We start from the raw sequence: 19,526 nt of genomic DNA, 5'->3' as shown, positions 1-19,526 counted from the left end.
ATTATATTCAAAGGTAAAAAGTCCCCTTCAATCATTCGCGAATAAAATGGCTTATAGAGTTATCAATATTGTCTGAAGCTCGTTATAAACTCCGATATCGTTAATGTCTGATGAATACTTTGACTCTTTTGGTCCTTGCGTGTGATTTTGACCGCATCTTTGTTCACAGAACCAAATTTGTCCGTAAATTCGGCATTATTAAGAGCAATTTTACCCTCAAACCATTCGTATTCAGGTGAATGATGGTAATTATCTTTGTCAAAATGCCAAAAAATTGTATAATTTTTCCATCACTTTAGAAAGCTGATATTAATGGACTACTCTACATTTTAGAGTAGAATTTTGAATAAAACACCACAAGGGAGACATTTATATTGATAATTGACCTTTTTTTCTTTCATTGGACAAATATTCCATGTTGGTTCAAGTTGAAATTGAGTGGAAGCCGCTGTTGATTGGTTTGACTTTAAAGTTAAAGCTAGAAGTTGTTCCCACATCATATAGGTTAAGGTTAATGATAATCTCTCGAAATTGCGTAAGCAAAGTGGTCAGTAACTTGAAAATCTCCGAGCAAGTTACTATTCATATACATTGAAGATGTCACTAAATAAGCGTGAGCTCTATTTAACTTGTTGGCAACTTTGCTAATTCATCCACTGAAAAACGTTTATCTTCTCACGAAACTTGATGGTTGGAATTACCATCTACTATGCTTTTTATACGAGGCCGTAGGAAGTGGTAGGGAGTTTCTACTTTTTTTGTCCTTTTCTAAATGACCAATAATTCTTTAAACTGAGTCCAAAACTAACATTGGTACAACAGCAAAGAATATAGACTTAAATATAGCCAAAAAAGCACTCTTTCATATTTCTGGCTGCCTCCTCGTTTATGCATGACGAAGTTGATAGATAAACTTTAATTCATCGGTTTTATATTCATTTCTACCTCTTTCTTTACAGACCCGTCACTGTTGCGATACCATCCAGAGAGCAAGTGCAACAAAGGAGACAAGAAGATTTTGTCAAGAAGGTAATTGTTTCTTAGACTCTGGCTTTATGTGATATAACGTTGTACACTCCTCCTCTTTTTCATTCCACGATTTCTGTCAACACAAATATCGTAGAATATAAAAAGTGACCACAAAGATCGTGAATTTTATAAGTGTACGAGTCAAAATTTTATTCTTTAACATGTTTATTGAAGCTAAACTGCACAATGAAACTCCTGAATCCTTTATTTATAATGACTTTACAAAAGTAGGATTTCCGTATCTAATTTCATTAGGTGCTTAACGAAATATTTAATCATGTGCCCGCGACCTGAAGGTGGATTTGATTGTTTTTGCAGCAGTATCCGCTGTATTCTGAGGACAGCCGGGTGACGCCAGAATCGGCTGCCCGAGAGGATGAAGGACCCGAAGGCGGAGAGCGACAGCAGCGAGTTTACCGAGGGCAGCCCTCGGGACTCGGGCCTGTGTCCCGCGACAGGGACACCATCCGACACACTGGTGCCGTCACCAACACCATCCCGGTGAGTCTTCATCGACGAACACCACAATTCATTATCATTGGGGATCCATTCTGGCTCCGCTCCTCGCGTTACATCCATGGGATGTCATAAGTTAAGATCTGATTATAATTAATCGTAGGGATTTTTTCAAATCGAAAGAATAGTTTTATTTCGTTTTTTGATGCACACATTTGTAGTTCGAAATTGTACTAAGCATGACTGTGAATTCTGCGCAATTGACTGTAAGATCAGATGCGCAACAGCTGCATATAAATGTACGTAATTGGTGGATAGTGTCATTCCAATTTAGTTTCACTACACGGGCTATTAAGTTTTTCTCCAGAGCTCCGTGGGTAGTAGTTCTGATCCTATTAGTATCATTTGGTAAGCTTTTCTACCAATTTATCTCAGTTATTTTTGTTGCAACATATTTTTTTTTGCCCTAAATTTATGTGTAGATGCAGAACGTTCTTGGAAGCGACTTCGTTTTTTGAAGATTGCAGGGCCCATGTAATTATCTCCTTGCTATAGCCTCAAAGGACAAATATTTTTGAATACTGACGTCAAGGGGTGAATCAAGAGACCGAATGAAACCTTTCCCAAAGCAACTGTTCCCTGTTGAATGAATCCACCCAGAAAAGAATCTCCCCAATTTTTTTCTTGCTACGGAATTTCGAGTGGCCTATCTATTCTCTTCTATTATCCTCCGTATCCCTTCGCCCCCTGTCTTTGCAGGCCTCATCAATCAGCTCGAGTCGCGGAGACAAGGGCGTCACCTACACCCTGGTGCAGCAGCAGCCACAGTCCCAGCAGCAACAGCTATACAGGTGAGAGCGACATCGACATTCAGTATGGGAACAATATTAATTGTACAAGTTGACCTGAGTTTGTAAGGAACTCCATAAACAAGTGACTTGGTACGTATTCGCTCGTAGTGGTACACAGATGTGAACAACAAAGGAAGAAATTCGTCGTGAAAAAATCATTTGGTTTGATTGAAACTCCGAACCAGAATTTCCACATCGCCGGTCAGGCATGTTACCTATCATGCCACTGAGTATCATGGCATGAAGCGAATAGCCTTGAGGATGGACAGCGTAAGCCGTTTGCATCGCAAATCTTCATTGTGACACAAGAAGCGTACGCCCCCTGTCGGAGTAATAAATTATAGTATAATAAGTAATTAATAAATAAAAAAAATATGTAAAGGAAACTGATATGTAATGATTTTACGTTGCTTATAATTCTCTATTCAATCTCAGGGAGCGGGCTATGATTTAAGGAGCTCCACGAAAACAAAATGAGGTGTAGATGCTGATCATCTTTTTGGTCACATACCTGATTTTTACTGTAAATGCGGAGCGATAGGTAATTTTAAAATAGCAAAAATTCTTTTGGATTATATTTTTAGTTTTGTTTCCCGTAATTTATGGAGGGGCCATCTGAAATCCGGAAAAATGATTTTTGATGGCCCTTTAGATAGATACATGTTTACTAAGTCACGTGCACAATATCTGTGAAATTCTGTTTGTTCGTCAGGTGCACCCCTTACGGAAATTTGATTTAAATAATAATAGCTTAACGCTATCACTGGTAACATACCTGAACGGAAACTGGGAGATCTTGGTTCCAGTCTCGAGTGATTTTTTCACATAGTTATTTGACCAGGGATGTAGACATAGACTCGAGGGAAACAGCGTTCAATGGTCTCTCACGGAGGAAGACTTTCGTTCTCTGTTAATTCCCGACGTACCAAGGAGAGCCTTTTTTCTATCTAGTGAAGCAACGATCAATGAAAAAAAAACTTCTTCCAAACGCAATGGGGTCAGTCCTTCCTGGATTCTCAGACAGATGTCCGAAATGGAGTCCCGAGCCAAAAGTAACGGTTTGTATGTGATCTCCGAAGTGGGAATATGTGGGTCACCCACTGCGGTCTCGTGCGGAAAAAACGTTTGACACTCGCTGAGGTTTCTCGATTTAAAATGGAATCGATTCTTCCGAGCCGTCTGGGAGAGTTATCCAAAGTGGTTGATCACCCTTGCGGTGAATTATTTTGCTGATTGTTTCAATCTGGCTCAATTCTATTAGAAATTCCATTTTGAAACACATAACTCAGCCGTAGATATGGTAGGTTATGTATTAGGATAAGATCAGGAGATATTCTAATGTGAGCTGTGACATGTAAAAAAAACTTGTCAGTTAATTTATTTAATTTGGATTTTATTTATTATATACTGGTCACATTGCGATCTAATTTACGCTAATAAAATCCAATCCGCCATTTACATGAAAATGAAGTTTATATTGCAAAGAGAATTACAGTTTTATGTGTGTTTGGAGCTATTTACATCTTCTACCAAAATAAATGGATGACTTTGATGGTCGATGGAGTAATACTCTGAAAAGAATTTTATAAAAGCTGTTTTTACAAATGTGATTGACATAATAACAAAATTTAGTTATTTTCGTTCAAAGCTACCTTGATAAATGCTTTTCTGGCATGAATCATTTTGAAAGTGGATTATCTACCTATCTGGAACTTGAAAGGAAAATTCATGGTTCAATTATTGCGTTGAAATTATGCATTTTAATTAGCAAATTAGCCAAATGTTTTGTAAAGGTTGCTACTTTTTCAGTTTACCTAGAAGTATTTATACCTTTATGTGCCAATATAATTGTGTTATACAGGCAAGACCCAGAAAAATAAACAGTTGTAATTGATGTAAATCTTAGTATTAATTAATTAAATTTATTGATAATTTTTTATTGGTGTAATCTTGCCATAATGCATAACCTACATGCACGTGAATAACTTCTATCAATGAATTAAGGTAAAAATATTAAAATAAATGAAACGATAATGCCGTATGGCGCGATATTTTTAATCCCTATCATTTGAAATTCATTTTAGTGCCATTAACTAAATCTTTAGGAATATCTTATGAGGGTTACTGTATCAAATCAATGTTCTGCACGGATTGCCTCCAATTCAAAAAGGCGAAAAATTATCACCCGAAGATTTTTTTACCGCTACGAGGACAATGGAAGCATTTCGCTTTATGATTGCCCACGTACCATGGCCCATCGCCAATCGGTGGCGAGTGTCTCGCGTGCCGCGCGAACTTACTTTTCTCCTCGACGGGAATTTTAAAAAAGGGAAACACTTTCCCCTCGGACAATCTACTCGGTGTCTTCCTTTGAGTCTTCCATCCCTTACTCGTTCGTTAAATTTTCGATATAAGCCACTCAATTTTCTCTCCGCGCCAGAATTTAGGCATATAACGTTTTTGAATTTCCCGCAAACTCTTGTTTTAGTACTCACAGCTTTTTATTCAATCTGTTAGTGCACTTATTTGGCATTTATAAAAATAAAAAATACATACAGTGAATTCAATTTTTGAAAGTTTGCTGAAAAATTATGTCAAGTATTATATGTATTATTTTTTATAGCAAAGGGGAAAAAGTAATCCCGTTGAGCGATACGTATAGTAAAAATAATATTCCCAGCCTTTTATGCTGACAGTTGTGTTGAGTACCTAGAACAATTTACATCAAAAAACAGCAAATTGTACTTCAAGAAACCAATTTTGCTTCTAAGTCCTGTGTGAATAGCATCCAGTGGTGAGGAACGAGATATGTGTAAGAAATGTTATATTGAAATCAGAAGATGTAATTGCTCGTCCATGTCAGCTATTTAAATTTCCTCCGAGTTATTTTCGCCTTTATACTTACCGAGTGATTCCATAAGACTCCACCGCAGTCTATTCCGCTGTTAGCTTTAAAGAGTACTCCATCAATTTTGATTTTTTTTATATTACCTCGGAGACTTTCAGTTTCGTTTTTCCTGCATACTAATATAAAATGCGTTGACTCCATAATCCATGCATGAGAAGGTTCAAATCGCCTCCATTAGATTTTGAATATTAATCGTCCGGTGCTATCTAATTAGGAAAGAGAAGAAAGAAAGACTCAAGACTCGTAGGGCGCCGGTGAGGAATTCCAATCATGAAAGAAGATCCAACTTCCATGGAAGATACTCCAACCTCTTCCGGAAGATTTCGCTATAAGAAGATTTCAGCTGACCATGAAATTCATCCTAGAGAAGATAGCTCATTTAACAAATCATAATAGTCACTATTCATTAAAATAAGTTTACTTTTAATGTAGTCTTGATAAACATAGAATATTCATTATTTGGAGAAAAAAATTAGTGTAACAGTAGATGTAACGTGCTCCAGAGTTTTTGTGCTTATCGATTTTGAATGAGTTTTTGCGGCAGCCCCTCGTATGGAGCATTGATAGCTAACTTTGCCTTTAAACACCTCTTAAATAAATAAATATAATGCGCTTACGAAATAAAATTACAGAACACACCGATGAAGCGAAACTTTTTAAGATATCATAATCGTTGCAGACGACATACCTAATCCGTCATAAATGTGGTGATAACTGGGAACTTATAAGTTAATAATGCATCCTTTGACATGGACTAATTAATGGTTTTCTTAAACATATGACTAATTGTTTAACAATGAACAGTTTGATTTACATCAACGACATTGAAGACTCCACTGGCAACGTGACCAACTATGACCATTTACACGATGTCTACGTGCTCAGCAAATTCAACAACTTGGACGTGGTACATAACAAGAGACTTGACCAACGACGACCAAAATTGCGGACGAGGAGGCAAATCGCTTACAGGTAAATATCGTGAACGTTTTGACTGACTTTGACCCAATATCCTCCTGGTTTTTCAATACTAAGACTGATTTTGACGAGACAATGACTTAATTTACTCGACTGATTTCTTCAAAGCTTTAAACTTTTGACTGAATAACTTAATTCAAAATGGTTGAATAAAATGTCAATCTTTTCCAGTAAATATTCCTTTAAATTCTCCCCCAGTCTTTAAATATCAGAAAGGAAATTTATCGATATTTTTCATGTCTCAACTTCTTATGGAGTATACATGCAATGCCATGAGAAAAAATTACCCTGGACCGGAGATCGAACCACGGACCATTGGCTTTCCGGGCCACTTCGCGGACCTCTGCGCTATCCAGATCCCTAAACTCAATTGCCATGTCAATTATGGAATTTGGATAGCGTAGTGGTCTACGCAGTTGCCCGGAAAACTAATGGTCCGTGGTTCGATCCCCGGTCCAGGGGAAGTTTTTCTCATAGGATTTCGTGTATATTGTACCGCCGTTCACGCGGTAGCCTTTGAAATATTACTAATTCCTTTATGGAGTTTTCTGCTCATGAGCGAGAGATATCTTGACTGAGAAATCCGCTATTCTGGCTGCTCACAATCAGTCGAGACTAGTTTGATGAAAATTTGATTGTTAGTTGGATTTTATAGATGATCCGGAAGAAAAGGGACTGACATCTTTTTTGTGCCGTCTTTTCTTCTCTCTCTCTTCCGCGAGCCAGATTCCCAACGGGAGGTCACCTCGTCACCGCCCCCAGACCTTCCTCTTACCCGCTGCAGTGGCCGCCTGTCTCCCAGGCGGCCACCGCGACACCCCAAGCCTACTCTCCCAAGTTGCCTCCCAATAGACCCTCACTGCCGCCGGTGCCCGCCCCCAGCCAGAGGCCCCCGCCGTCCGCCCCCCCGCCGAGGCCCTCACTCGACCCACCGCTTGTCTCCCCCGCTCAATCCCCGCAGAACTTCCCCTCGTCCTCGCCCCAACGGACCTTGGGCGAGTTCCTTGGGTTGTCGGGCGTTGAAGTCTCCGGTCGGGACCCCAGCAGTTTCCCCTCTCAGTCGACCGACTATCGCTCCCACACGACCCTCTCCCCCGATTACCGCAGCCTGGCTACTCCGAGCTCGATCAAGGTCTATCAGAACCAGGTCCGTCCGGTGGTGGGGTCCCAGGGAGAGCAAGGGGTGAGGACCCCTTACGCGGCCAATTTGCAACAGCCGGCGAGGTTGCAGCATCAGCAGAGGGCTCAGTTTCCACCCAGTGCCGCCGCAAATTCAGGTTTTCTCGGAGACTCCAGAGGCTCAGTCAAGGGGCAGGATGGAAGAAGTACTGGACGACAGGAAGGGATAAGTCAAGGAAGCTTCCGGTCCCTTGACGGTCGGAACAATGATCAGTTTGTCGAGTACAGAAATGTGAAGGATCAGAAAGTTGATGGGCGTTTACCACCAACTCAGGGTAGTAGACATAGTGGACATCCTGTGAGGATACAGATTCCTATACCAAATGTAAACTCAGCTCCTGCCAAGCCAATCAATTTCGGCAGACCTCAGGTACGGCCATCTCCATCTCCGCAGGGTAACCTAGCGGCTGAAAGAGAGCCAAGCTCGCCATTTCCCAATGTGTTATCTCAGAGTGCACCCATTGACACACCATCTCCGGTCATGAGGCCACCTGTGTACGACACCCGCTCCCCCTCACCTGAAATCTCACCACAAATATTTGTCACCCCATCATATCCTCAGTTACCTCTCTCACAAAGACAACCTAGTCAGGCCAACCGCCAAATAATACCTCCAAATCCATCATCACACAACTATCAATCCAGCAATGGAAACACAGTTTTTGTATCCCAGCAACAGCATCAAGTGACAAACTTGCAAAAGCCAGCAGGGCAACATACTATCGATAACAGTAGAGTCAATGAGGCAACCTTATCCAGGCCACAGGTGCCTCTGCCAAAAGAAAAAGGTATCCTCGAGAATGGACGCCAACCCTTCCGAGGTGATCCAGTAGCATCTACAGACTATAAAAATGAGAAAGAATTGTCTTCATCAGAAGAAGATGAAGAGGAGAGAGATAAAGATGACAGATATGATGATGAAGAAGCTTATGATGATGAATACGAAGATGAGGAGGAATCACTGGAAGAAGAGCAACGAAAGCCAAATCCATTTTATGGAGAGCACCGGTTTGGTCCTCTGTTAAATGAACCCAATGAAGAGGATAGAAATAGTTCACCAAAGCCTGCAAAAGTTTCTCCAAACTTCTCCCAATCAGACTTTGATTTTGATGCCTACCTTGATAGATTGCGAGAAGAGGTAGAGCTTGGTGGACAAAGCCAGGAAAAGCCATTATTAAAGGGTACTACTTCTACTCAAGCCCCTGTTACAAAACAAATAGATATTAAGTATTTAGATAACCCATTCCTAGCTCCAACGCTTCAAAAACAGTTGGGTTCAGTGCAACAAAGCCATATAAATGATGAGATTTCTTCAACAACTAAAGCAATCCCAGTGCCAAAACCTATTTTACAGGAACCATTCAAGCCAAAGGAATCAGAATCAACTGTAGGTAGAAATACAGCTCAAAGAACAAAATTGCAAAATGAAGAGCAACAACAGAGACTTAAAGTATCTAGTATTACATCCAGCACTGAAAAAAATTTTCAGAATCATTACAATAAGAACCCTTCTGCTGTGAAAGGGCATTATATTTTACAGGATAGCCCAGCCTTACCAAACAAGGAAGGCATCAAACCTACACTCATCCGCATACCAGTTGGTGTAAGTAGGCCCACAACTACACCAAAGAAAAATCTAGTTGAAGTCACCACGTTACATGATGAAGATGAATTGGAGGATGAGGAATACGATGAGTACACTGAGGAAACTGCTTCTCCACACATTCCCACAGAAAGCGTGCCATATAGGTCTGGCAACCACATAGGAGAAGGGAGCAGGCCTTGGAGAATACCCTTAACATCAACAGAATCATTATATCGCAATCAAGTGAGGCCAGTCACAACTACATCGACCAAAGCTCCAACAACATCAACGACACATATGCCAACAACCACGACCACAACCACAACCACCACCCTGAGACCCTATATCCCACCCACAAGGAAAAGTCCCCAGTCAAGTACAACACCTAAGGTGGCAACATTGGGAGGCAGCCCCAGACCCACCCGTCCAACCCGCCCACCCACACCTTACCGTCCAACTCAGCGCTCTCGGCTAAGGACTACAACGTCCGCTCCTCCCAAAGACCAATTGGACTCCAAAGACGAGGGGGTTGACAGCGCCCAAGGCAACGCTAGATACGTTGCTGATGCTGGACGCCAGAGCAGAACTCGGGGCAAAGCGAGGTAGCTTTTGACTCATCTTGGGACGCCAGTATCATGTCTGGAGCACAAATATATATCAGACTCTTATCCCTTTTTTTTAACGCACGCAAAATGCACTCACATATGCTCAGCCAAAACTGACCAAGGTTTTCCAGGTGCAATGCATTAACACGATGTGTCTTAAAGTGCTAGCACGGTGTCTTTAGGCCTCCAAATATTTAACTCGTGCTGTCTGTCAGGTGCCAATAGATGCTGCTGTGCTGGCTAGATGTTCCCTGTCTCTTTCAACTCAACAGATGCCATCAACTCTTCTTACTTGATGATGTTGTGTGTGTTTGCTAAATTTTATGTGCTTATATTGCTTTTGATGTCATGTTATGTGCTTATATTCATCTTCCAAATAGAAAAATCTGTCATGCAACCACATTGAAAAATATACTTTTGTTTACTGATGATCTATTGCATTAATGCTCGATACCATGTAATCCACTCATGTTATATACTCTGTTCACCACTTTCGGCACTAGGAATGAATTCACATTTTTCTAATGTGTTATACCTCTGAGTAACACAAAAAATATCATGAGATATGCTGATTATCAGGATGTAAATTATGTATCACACTCATTTGCACTTTAAGACCTTGTTTTCTTTAGTGTGGGCTGCTTTGTATTTATTGTTGGATTGAGGAGCAAGTTTTCTTCATGACATTGTGAATACTCTGAGCATGCAATTCAGTTCTGCATGGAATATAAGTGTGTACCTCTATGTATACCATTTATCCTCATAAATTGTTTTGTCTAAAGAAAATCCTTAAAACTGTAAATACCACTGCATGTATGGGTCCAGTATGTATAGTATAAATTGCAATTAAAAACTCTTAAATAATCCTACTGTTAAATAAAAGAAGTGAAAGGCATTTTTACTTCCTAGTAGTTATCCTCCATCCCACGTAACTGGGAGACATAGGCATTAGATGTTAATCTATTGGTGAAGAAATATATTTCTGTAGACATGGCTACTGATTCTGAAATAGAGGTTTGGAGGCTGATGCATTTAGATTGGGCATGAGTAGATCTTAACCAATGTCTTGCTAATGAGATGAGGAGATCTGTAAGGTTCACAGATGCAATTTTAGGTTACTGAAAGGCTTCAAATTGAGGGAAAACCTTTATACTCTTCTCTTTGTAGAAAATATGGTGAATATGCCCATAATTTTGGCTTTGAATTCTATTTAGAGGAAAATAATGTAGAATAAAACAATTTGAGGTTTTAGGTACAAGTATTTATCTTTGGGTCCACATGCATAATAAATTATTCACATTTTCGGGTTTCTGTTAATGTTGTAGATTTTTCTTGAGCATGAATTACAGAATAAGAAAATCTCCTACTGTTGTCCTTGAACACAAATCCTAAACTTCTAATTTTGTGTAACATATTTTTTCTGGCATTTGGCCCTTAATAAATATCTACTCATTGGTAATATGGAATTAATTGCAAACTTGACTTTTCTTTTCTAATTTATGTTCAGCCTTTTCTGTACATTTCTCATTAACTTAAATTTCACAAAATTCCAGTAGAAAATAAATAATGTGCAAGGCTTTTTGTTTCAATTGATATGCACCAAGTAAATTATAGTTGCAACTCTCATTTTTTTCAAATTCATATTTTTATAATCCATTCAAATTTCTCCTTGCACTCCCATGGTGCCGTAGTAAAGTATATAGCTCAAATGCCTTCATTAATCAGTGTATTTAAAGGAAGCTTAAAAACCAAACACATAATTACATGTAATACAGTAGTAATTACTAATATATGTACTAATTAATACTCTGGTGTACTCTAGGCCTGTTGATACATCTGGATATTCTGACGTTGAAGTGTCTATTGAGAGCCGTCCTGTTCAGGCTCAAAGAGCAAGGCTTGTTTCAACTCCTGCTACCTACAATGCCACCACCACCACAATCTATTCTTCCTCTGTGGCACCTCCTGTTGCTCAGCAATATAATCCCAATTACTATGCTCTTTATGACGAAGATGAAGTGGAGCTCTACAGAGATGTTGGTGAGCATGAAGGAAGATATTTGGTTGCCCCTATATTTAAATTATAGCCTCATTTAAATATCAGCTTATGACATAGTTCAGATAATGATTGACTTCCACTCAGCCATCAGAAGTATAAACTTTTGTGCACAGTGCATACTTTAGTGAGACTTGGAATGGTGCTTTCATGAATTTTCTTGTAAAAGCATTTTGTCTTTTCTGGATTGCATTTACTCAAATAGTCTTCCTCTTAGTAACTAGAATGAAAAGAGCTGATTAAAATAATTAAACCCAGAAAACAGTTAATAATGCAACAGGAAACTTATCATGGGTACTTCCCTGAAAATATAACTGTCTACTTCATCATCAAAACTAAATTTCAAATCTGAAATTGGACAGTATGGAATGATATTTCTTTGGATAGGACTGGAAAACAAAAAGGAACTGATATTGAACTGATACTGATGAACGTATAGAAATGGTATGGAGCACAATATCAATTTTTTCTTCTTCCTGCTGATAATGCCTCAAGTTCTTCGATGCAATACCTGTTCCAGATCTGACATGATCAATTTCAGATCTTATTTTAATTGTAAACTGGAATGAAGTTTTTGATATGTCACAGAGGGTCTTTCTGTTTTGATGAATTTCCTCATTTAAAATATGTATGCAGCTGAAAGTATTTTTCAGGGCTTGTCTAACAGCTCTTTCTCATCACACATAGATTACAGCCAAGTGTCTGGAGGGAGACAAACAAACGTGGGCACTGACAGCTACCGAGGACAGACCAACTATAAGGTTCAACAGGTCCAACAGCCTGAAGTCGTCCAGCAACAAAGTTATCTTGGGCGGGGAAATTCTAACAGTTACCTCAGTTCACAACAGCAGCAGCAGCAGCAGCAGCAAACCTATGTTCAACAAGATGTGCAGCCTGATATATCATATGGTGGAGCTGCTCTGGAATCCCCTGACTATAATGACAATTACAACAGCGCTGAGGTAGGAAGAATTGCAATTAAATGAAAATACATTGGTTCCGTAACATATTTATACATGATAAATTTTTCATTTTTTTATTCTCATTGAAGCTCTAATAGGATAGTTATGAAATGCACAACAGATGGGTGCCTAGTATGAAAGACTTCTACAACAATTTATAGCACATTTACCTTTCCAAGCTAAATGCATTCAATCACTGTGTGACAACTCTGCCAGTTAATCTTCTCTTATAAATTATCAATCGCAAATATTGACCATTCATTATTCGATTTAACCGTGGCTATATTTTTCCCTCTTAGTAACAATGTCTTTCTTAGGGAGAGGAAATTTTCAAACTGATAAATTTTCAAACATTTTTAGTTTCTGTGATGAAAGCTTGAAAATATTTTTCAGGCACTCTTACTTTACTCATAACTTTAGATAATTGATCTGACCATTTTTCTGTTGAAAATACTTGTCTTTTTCCTGAAAAAGCTGCACATTTTGTTGTTTAGCTTCCAAGAAGCTTGGCCCTAATCATGGATATGATTATTACATAGTATTGAGTATCATTTGAAAAAACTTGAAAAATTTAGAGGGACTGTGGGAATTAACATGGAAAACTATATTCATGTATCATTATTGTTGTAAAAACCTGGGTTGTCACTATAGAAATTTTGTGTTAAGAACTTGATTGTGACAATTTCATCTATTCTTTACTATGGGTGAGATCTATGAAAAATATTCTCTTTTCAGGACAATGGAGATATTCAGTACAATCAAACTCCACAACAGCAAAGGCCATCTGTGAACAGGTACCTATGTTCGTTAAAATTTGCAATTAGGTCATCATCATGACAATAGTGTTTCATTTTCAACCTGGGGGCAAAAGGTGTCAGGAGCTGTAGGAATTAACCTCCAAGGTGTTCCACCATCATCAATAAAGCCTATTCTCAAATGGATGGATGTAGTATCAGCAAAGATATCTGACCAAATCAGATGGGGAGTCGAGGTGTGTCTTAAAAGACAACACTCTACATTTAAGTGGCACTGCTATCTTTTGCTAATATAAAGGTCAATGGTTTGGAATGAAAGGTTGGGCATTAGTATCTGTGTTTAGATATGGTTTATTTATGGTAGTGATAAATGACTTTTATTATGCCTACATAACATTGGATTACTTTCCCTTTTTTTCTTCAACAAAATTACTTCAATAATAAGAACTAAATATGAGTGTTTTGCTATGGAAGTTGAGGTTGATGTCAAACTCTGTGACTACTTTTCAGAAGCAGGGATACAGATTTTTGTGGAGGAGTGTGGATTACCTAGGGACTTAAAAAAAATCAAATACATCATGTAATTTTAAAATAATTTTATCGATTGAAAATAGGATTGGCAGCATCATACTTGCAGTTTTTTGGCTGCACAAATTTTTGCATCACATTTAGCAGCTGCTTTGAAGGAAGTGTTTATTTATGCTCTTCCTCAATGAAGAACTATGAAACTTGCTTTCAACATATGCATAAGATATGTTCAACTGTACAGTGATAATCTTATCATCTTCCATAAATCTGGTGGCTCCCCATATAGCAGATGAATAGTGGATGACCAAATGGTTTAGTGTCACCTTTATCAACCGTAATTATTTAATTATATTCACAATGTAAGATTATTTTTCATGAAAATTTTGTTTTTGTAATGGAAAATTAGCTTTGGATATTTTTTTTTGTTTTCATAACTACATAAATGTGGAGGGAAAGCCTAAGCCTTGGCGAAAAGAAACTGAATTTGTATCTCGTAATGCCTCCATAAATTACCTGTATTCCTACTGATTCATCCAACCTTTATGTCAGTTGTATGTATTATAGATCCCAGAAATCAAGGGCATCAATGGTATTTACACCTGGTGTTGTTAAGGGACCCTCCCTGGTTATTGCATGGGAGGATGCTCCGTTAAAAAATATTCCAGAGACTCAGGTTCTTTATTACATTGCTAATGGTTTGCATGAGATGGTATATGGTTTATTTATCTAAACTTTTGGTAAGCAATGGAAAATAGACTTTTTTCTAATTATGTAAGTTATCATTTTTAATTTATTAGCTAGCACCATGAGGGTGTAAGAAACTTTGCCTTAGGTTCTTAGCTGTCAAAGTTTTCAGCAAAGATTTTTAAATGTATTAACCATTCTCCAATGTGCCAATGCCTGCACAGGATACTTACCTAAACCTAATTTCTTTTCAACAAGGGCTGGTGTATGCTCTGATACTAGCATTGTATCATTTTGATAGATTTGCGTGGTTTATTTCATGGGATATTACTTGGCAGGCATTCTTTATCTTATTCATTGATTCAGTAGCTGCTTGTTATCATTTTTTTTTAGTTTTTTACATGAGTATTGCCCTTTTTATTACAGCAATAAAAGTACATAAATAAAATAATTCTCTAAAGTTTTGGGCTTGATACTTTAAATGGTAAATTAGAAATATATGCCCAAGAGAAGAAGCACTGAATTACTTTATTTCATATTGTTAGATGTGGATTCCCTGATGAGTGCTTATATGTTTTTTTCACCCACTATTTGTCCCTACCACCTATCTGTCTCAGAAGTTTTGTAAATAGAATGTGTATAAGCATTTGTGTCATGTATGTTCTATTATATATATATTTTATATGTAATACTTTGGGAACAGAGTACCATATTTTACAGCTAAATTTAACTAAAGAAATGATTTGTATGTAAATTTCAGGTTAAAAAATTTATTTTCATTTGTTGATAGAAAGGAAATATAAAAAAGATAAATAAGTTAATGTGGCTGAATTTATGCAGTTATTATGTCCATAAATTGAAATAATAATTGGATATTGCAGATACCGTCCCACTTAAGAAAGCAAGTTAGGCAAATGAATATTTTTAGGGATTATTAGTTTTATCAGTTCTGGTTCCAGTTGTCTAAATTACTAGGCCTAAATTGTTGGTAAATATTAATTTTACATCACTCTGCTTAAGTTTTTTTTACAAAGTTTCAAAATCTGAAAATGTGGTACTCATGTTAGCTAACCCTTAGTGGTGCTGGCTTTGAACTGACATTAAGTTAATAAGCAATGAAATAAATATTTTATGACTGATAAAGTTGGAAGAGAATACATATCAGACCTCTGGATTATCAACAGCTAGCACCAACCAGTACCAGAAATTTATCTAGGGCTTCAAATTTGCTGGTATTGGCCAACTCAAAATTGTAAATCACTCTGCCTCATCAGTTCATTCTGGCTACTTTTGAGTGAAATTAGTAATGTATAAATGACCTAGTAATCAAGGATACATTTGTGAATGAATTAAGATCAATTTCTATTTTTACTTGGAGTTGCATGATTACCTGTTTCATTAAATGACATCAGTGGATGATGTAAGCTTGGATTAGGTAATAGACAGTCAGACCTGTGGCTCCTTTAATCTTTTTACTGTACCAGTTTGCCTTCATTGAATGTTTTTCAAATATCTATTGTTTATAGTTCATAAGTAATGGGACAATCACTCAGCTGCTGTGAGAATTCGTGGTTGTTATCCCTGCTTCAGATGTATTGCTTGATTGTCAGGTACCAAAAGGATCTAAAATTGACCTTGAGTTTAAATCTACTTTGTTTTTTGAATGTCAATAGTAGGTAAAACTCCACAAAATGTTATTTATTAAAAAACTTGTACAAATGGATGCCCGCCAAAAATTTTTATTCTATCTTGCGCATGTTTTTAAACAATGGGGGGTGGATCTCAGCCCCTTCATAGATCCACAACTGTGTGTTACAGTGCCCCACTGAAAGTTGAAAACTATTTCAATGAGCATAAATTTGAGAAAACACATCTTTTTTTTCAGTTTGGCATGAAAACAGGATAAGAATAAATGAATGAGATCAGAATGAACGAGTTTAGTAATGGAAGTTATTCTAACAGTTTATTTTGCCAGCATTAGATATCCAGGGGGCTGATAGACTTTCTCTTCCATTTAAAAAATGTAGATTTTTTAGTGTGTACATCATGAGTGGAAAAACAGCTACAATCCACTTTTCAGCTGCTGGTTCGTACCTGAAGTCCTCTCTCTATCTATGTCTTTCTGTCTTTCCACTAGCAGAAACAGACAGAGGGGGAAATCAACAGCAGGGACAGCTAATCGTGACGAGGCGGACAGAGCTCCTCCCTCCTCTTATTCTTCTCCTTCCATAGTGAGGCAAACCACGACCACCACCACCACCACTACCACGACCACCACCCCACCCGCCCCTGTTGAATCCTTTCCCCGAAGGGGTTCCTCTCAGCGTGACAGCACGGGTTACGTCAGAGTCGAGCCTGCTGCGCCACGACGAGGCACCCCCACCCAAAGACCCATCCAGCAAGCCCGTCGAAACCCCACTCAGACCCAGACGGTTGAGGTTGTCGAGTCGGGCTCTCTCCCCTCCCGACTCTCGGCCGCCTATCCCATCTCGTCCTCCTCGGACTCATCAGATCAGCCTCTCTCGCAAAACTCCATTGAACCTTTTGACTATGTGAACCCTTCTCGAGCCAGAGGATCTTTTAACAGGGAGCCTACCTATACTTACTCTAACACTTCTGACTCAACAGCACAACGATATAAGCCCACTTCTGTTCTTCCCAAAGAAAAACCACATTTGAGGTATGATCACTGAGTCAGATTAAATTTTAAAAGTTGTTTTAATCAATCAATACTTTTTAAAATTTTGAACTTCATTAAGTCTGTGGCATCAATATCACTGTCACCAGTGATTAACAATGAATATTATTTTTCAGAACTTAAAAAAATTTGAATCAAATTTCCTCCAAAAAGAATGAATAAAAGAATTGCCATCTCTCACTAATTTCTTCTAAGATAAATCATTAATGACAAATATTCAATTTATCACTCACTATTAGAGCACGAATTTCCATGCATCAAATGATTTATATAGAGATCATCCACATATCTTTGCCCACTGTGAAATTGAAACAGTACATACATAACAGAATTTTGAAAATCTAAATAATTGTTAAAATTAAAATAAATATTACTTATTTGTGGATAACTTCAGTCTCATTCAGTGTAGACAATAAAAAAGTCAAATGGTCTCTCAATGAAATAATTCAATTTTATGAGAGAGAAATTTAATTGCATTATAATCAGCAAAACTGAACATATCTTATATCGTAAGATTCCTTTCTTCTTACATTGGCCTGCAGAATAAGGCCCACCACAGCCTCACCTGATAGCCAGTCTACCACTGGTTCCCCTTCCAGGTAGGATTTCAGGAAGTCATTGCTTACGCCAATGCACCCAAATCAAGGAGATCAATCTCCGCGCTTTGCAATGCCCAGTTTTCAAATCAAGGATTAAGGTGTCTTCCTCATACTATATCTTTCAATTTCCATTTTCACCTCACCCCATATACGTATATATGAATACACTGTCACCTAGAATTTCCAAGGAGCAATGGTAGCAAATCTTCTCTATCCTATATTACACAATCAGCTTTCTCCTGCAGCAATAACTTCAACTCTAAGATAACAAATCTGTGCAATATTTTTCCTGAAACACTGTGTATTACACACATCAGTCAAATTTCCTAATCAATGCACTGATACATTTCACCTTCCTTCTGTACTAAATAAATGCATTTCTTAATGACTCAGCAGTTCTATTGAGGCTGAGTATTTGACATATTCAGCTTCATCAATGAAAGTGAATCTGGCTACAGAATAAATTTGACTAATACTAGCCATTAAACACAAAATATATACTTGTGTCTCTGTCTCTAACTCTTTGTCTGTTGCTGTAATAACCTTTGCTTATTTGCAAAAAACGAATGACTGCAAAAAAACATTGTTGAGTTGAAACTCTTTTGAATTGTCATTAGTAATGGCTATCAATCTTCCTTGACTTGTTTACATTTTTAATTATTATGCTTTGCATGCTAGGAATATTTCAATAACATTATATTTTCCATGAAAGAGTGCCAGATCCTATTTTAGCGATGCTAGCTCACTAATGGAGTATGATCTTTCATGAGAACATGTAAATATGCTTACAGTTTAGCTGCCATATATTTGTTGAGCAATTAACCTTAAAAATGCTTCATTCAATATCTCTTAGCACAGTATGTTCATACTTGAAAGGTTTATGGGCATATTAATCAATAATTCAAAGGATGAACCCATGTTCAATGCAGATAAATGATTTTGCATTCACAGCAAATTGATTAGCTCCAATATAAATATTGTTGGTATTCTTGAGAGAAAGCTTCATCCTAAAGCTCTTAATCGTTTATAGAAATTAGGTACATCTTATTGATTGCTTACATTAATATTTGAACTGGTAGTAAATGCCTTGTTGGTAGTAATGGGTCAAATTGATGCATCAATTCCACAATTCCTTGACTCCACCTGAGGAAAATAATATAAGCAGCTTTTGCCAATGTTCCCTGTAATTATTCTATACGTGTGCATGTAGTTTGAAATTTGTCGCATAATCCTGGATGTATGTGGCAGTAAGATGAAACTATAGTTGTATGAAAAAAATACGAATCGTCATTGAATCTAAATATTTCAGCTTTACCATCACCTAATTTAACCCTTGGAGTGTGGGAACATTTTTATATGTTATGTGCCCTGACTGCAGCATTTACCCAAAATTTTTATTGCTACCTGAATAAATTGTACTTGGGCACTTCACCTCACCATAACCTGAGAGGGGTCCTGGCAAAATGTAACACTAGGAGGCATGTGGGGTGTCATTAACACCCAAAATAAGTTTTGTTTTCTTTTTACTTGGAATGATACAATTAAGTTGTGTTCTTTATTAAATAGGCCCACCAAATTAGATTGATACTAAACATTTACGTTTACACTATGACCATAAAATTGATAATGGGAGAAATGTATTCAACTGAAGTT

At 37.7% G+C, this 19,526-nt stretch overlaps 1 protein-coding gene across 3 annotated transcripts in view; it reads left to right on the top strand.

The window, feature by feature from the left end:
• Positions 1-19,526, top strand: part of LOC124154322 — a 252,795-nt gene that overhangs the window by 215,380 nt on the left and 17,889 nt on the right. The window contains exons 5-13 of one of the 3 annotated variants that reach the window (XM_046527986.1): positions 960-1,029; positions 1,348-1,530; positions 2,245-2,336; positions 6,949-9,588; positions 11,414-11,631; positions 12,335-12,609; positions 13,345-13,403; positions 16,717-17,256; positions 17,817-17,873. In XM_046527986.1, coding sequence (XP_046383942.1) covers positions 960-1,029; positions 1,348-1,530; positions 2,245-2,336; positions 6,949-9,588; positions 11,414-11,631; positions 12,335-12,609; positions 13,345-13,403; positions 16,717-17,256; positions 17,817-17,873 — 4,134 coding nt within the window. Of the gene's footprint in view, positions 1-959; positions 1,030-1,347; positions 1,531-2,244; positions 2,337-6,948; positions 9,589-11,413; positions 11,632-12,334; positions 12,610-13,344; positions 13,404-16,713; positions 17,257-17,816; positions 17,874-19,526 lie in introns of all 3 variants that reach the window. The other 2 variants (XM_046527984.1, XM_046527987.1) reach the window with 2 other exon arrangements.

This window comes from Ischnura elegans, chromosome 2, assembly GCF_921293095.1.
Source record: "Ischnura elegans chromosome 2, ioIscEleg1.1, whole genome shotgun sequence".
Lineage (NCBI taxonomy): Eukaryota > Metazoa > Arthropoda > Insecta > Odonata > Coenagrionidae > Ischnura > Ischnura elegans.
The sequence above is the reverse complement of the archived record's forward strand: the minus strand, read 5'-3'. Positions and strand labels throughout refer to the sequence as shown.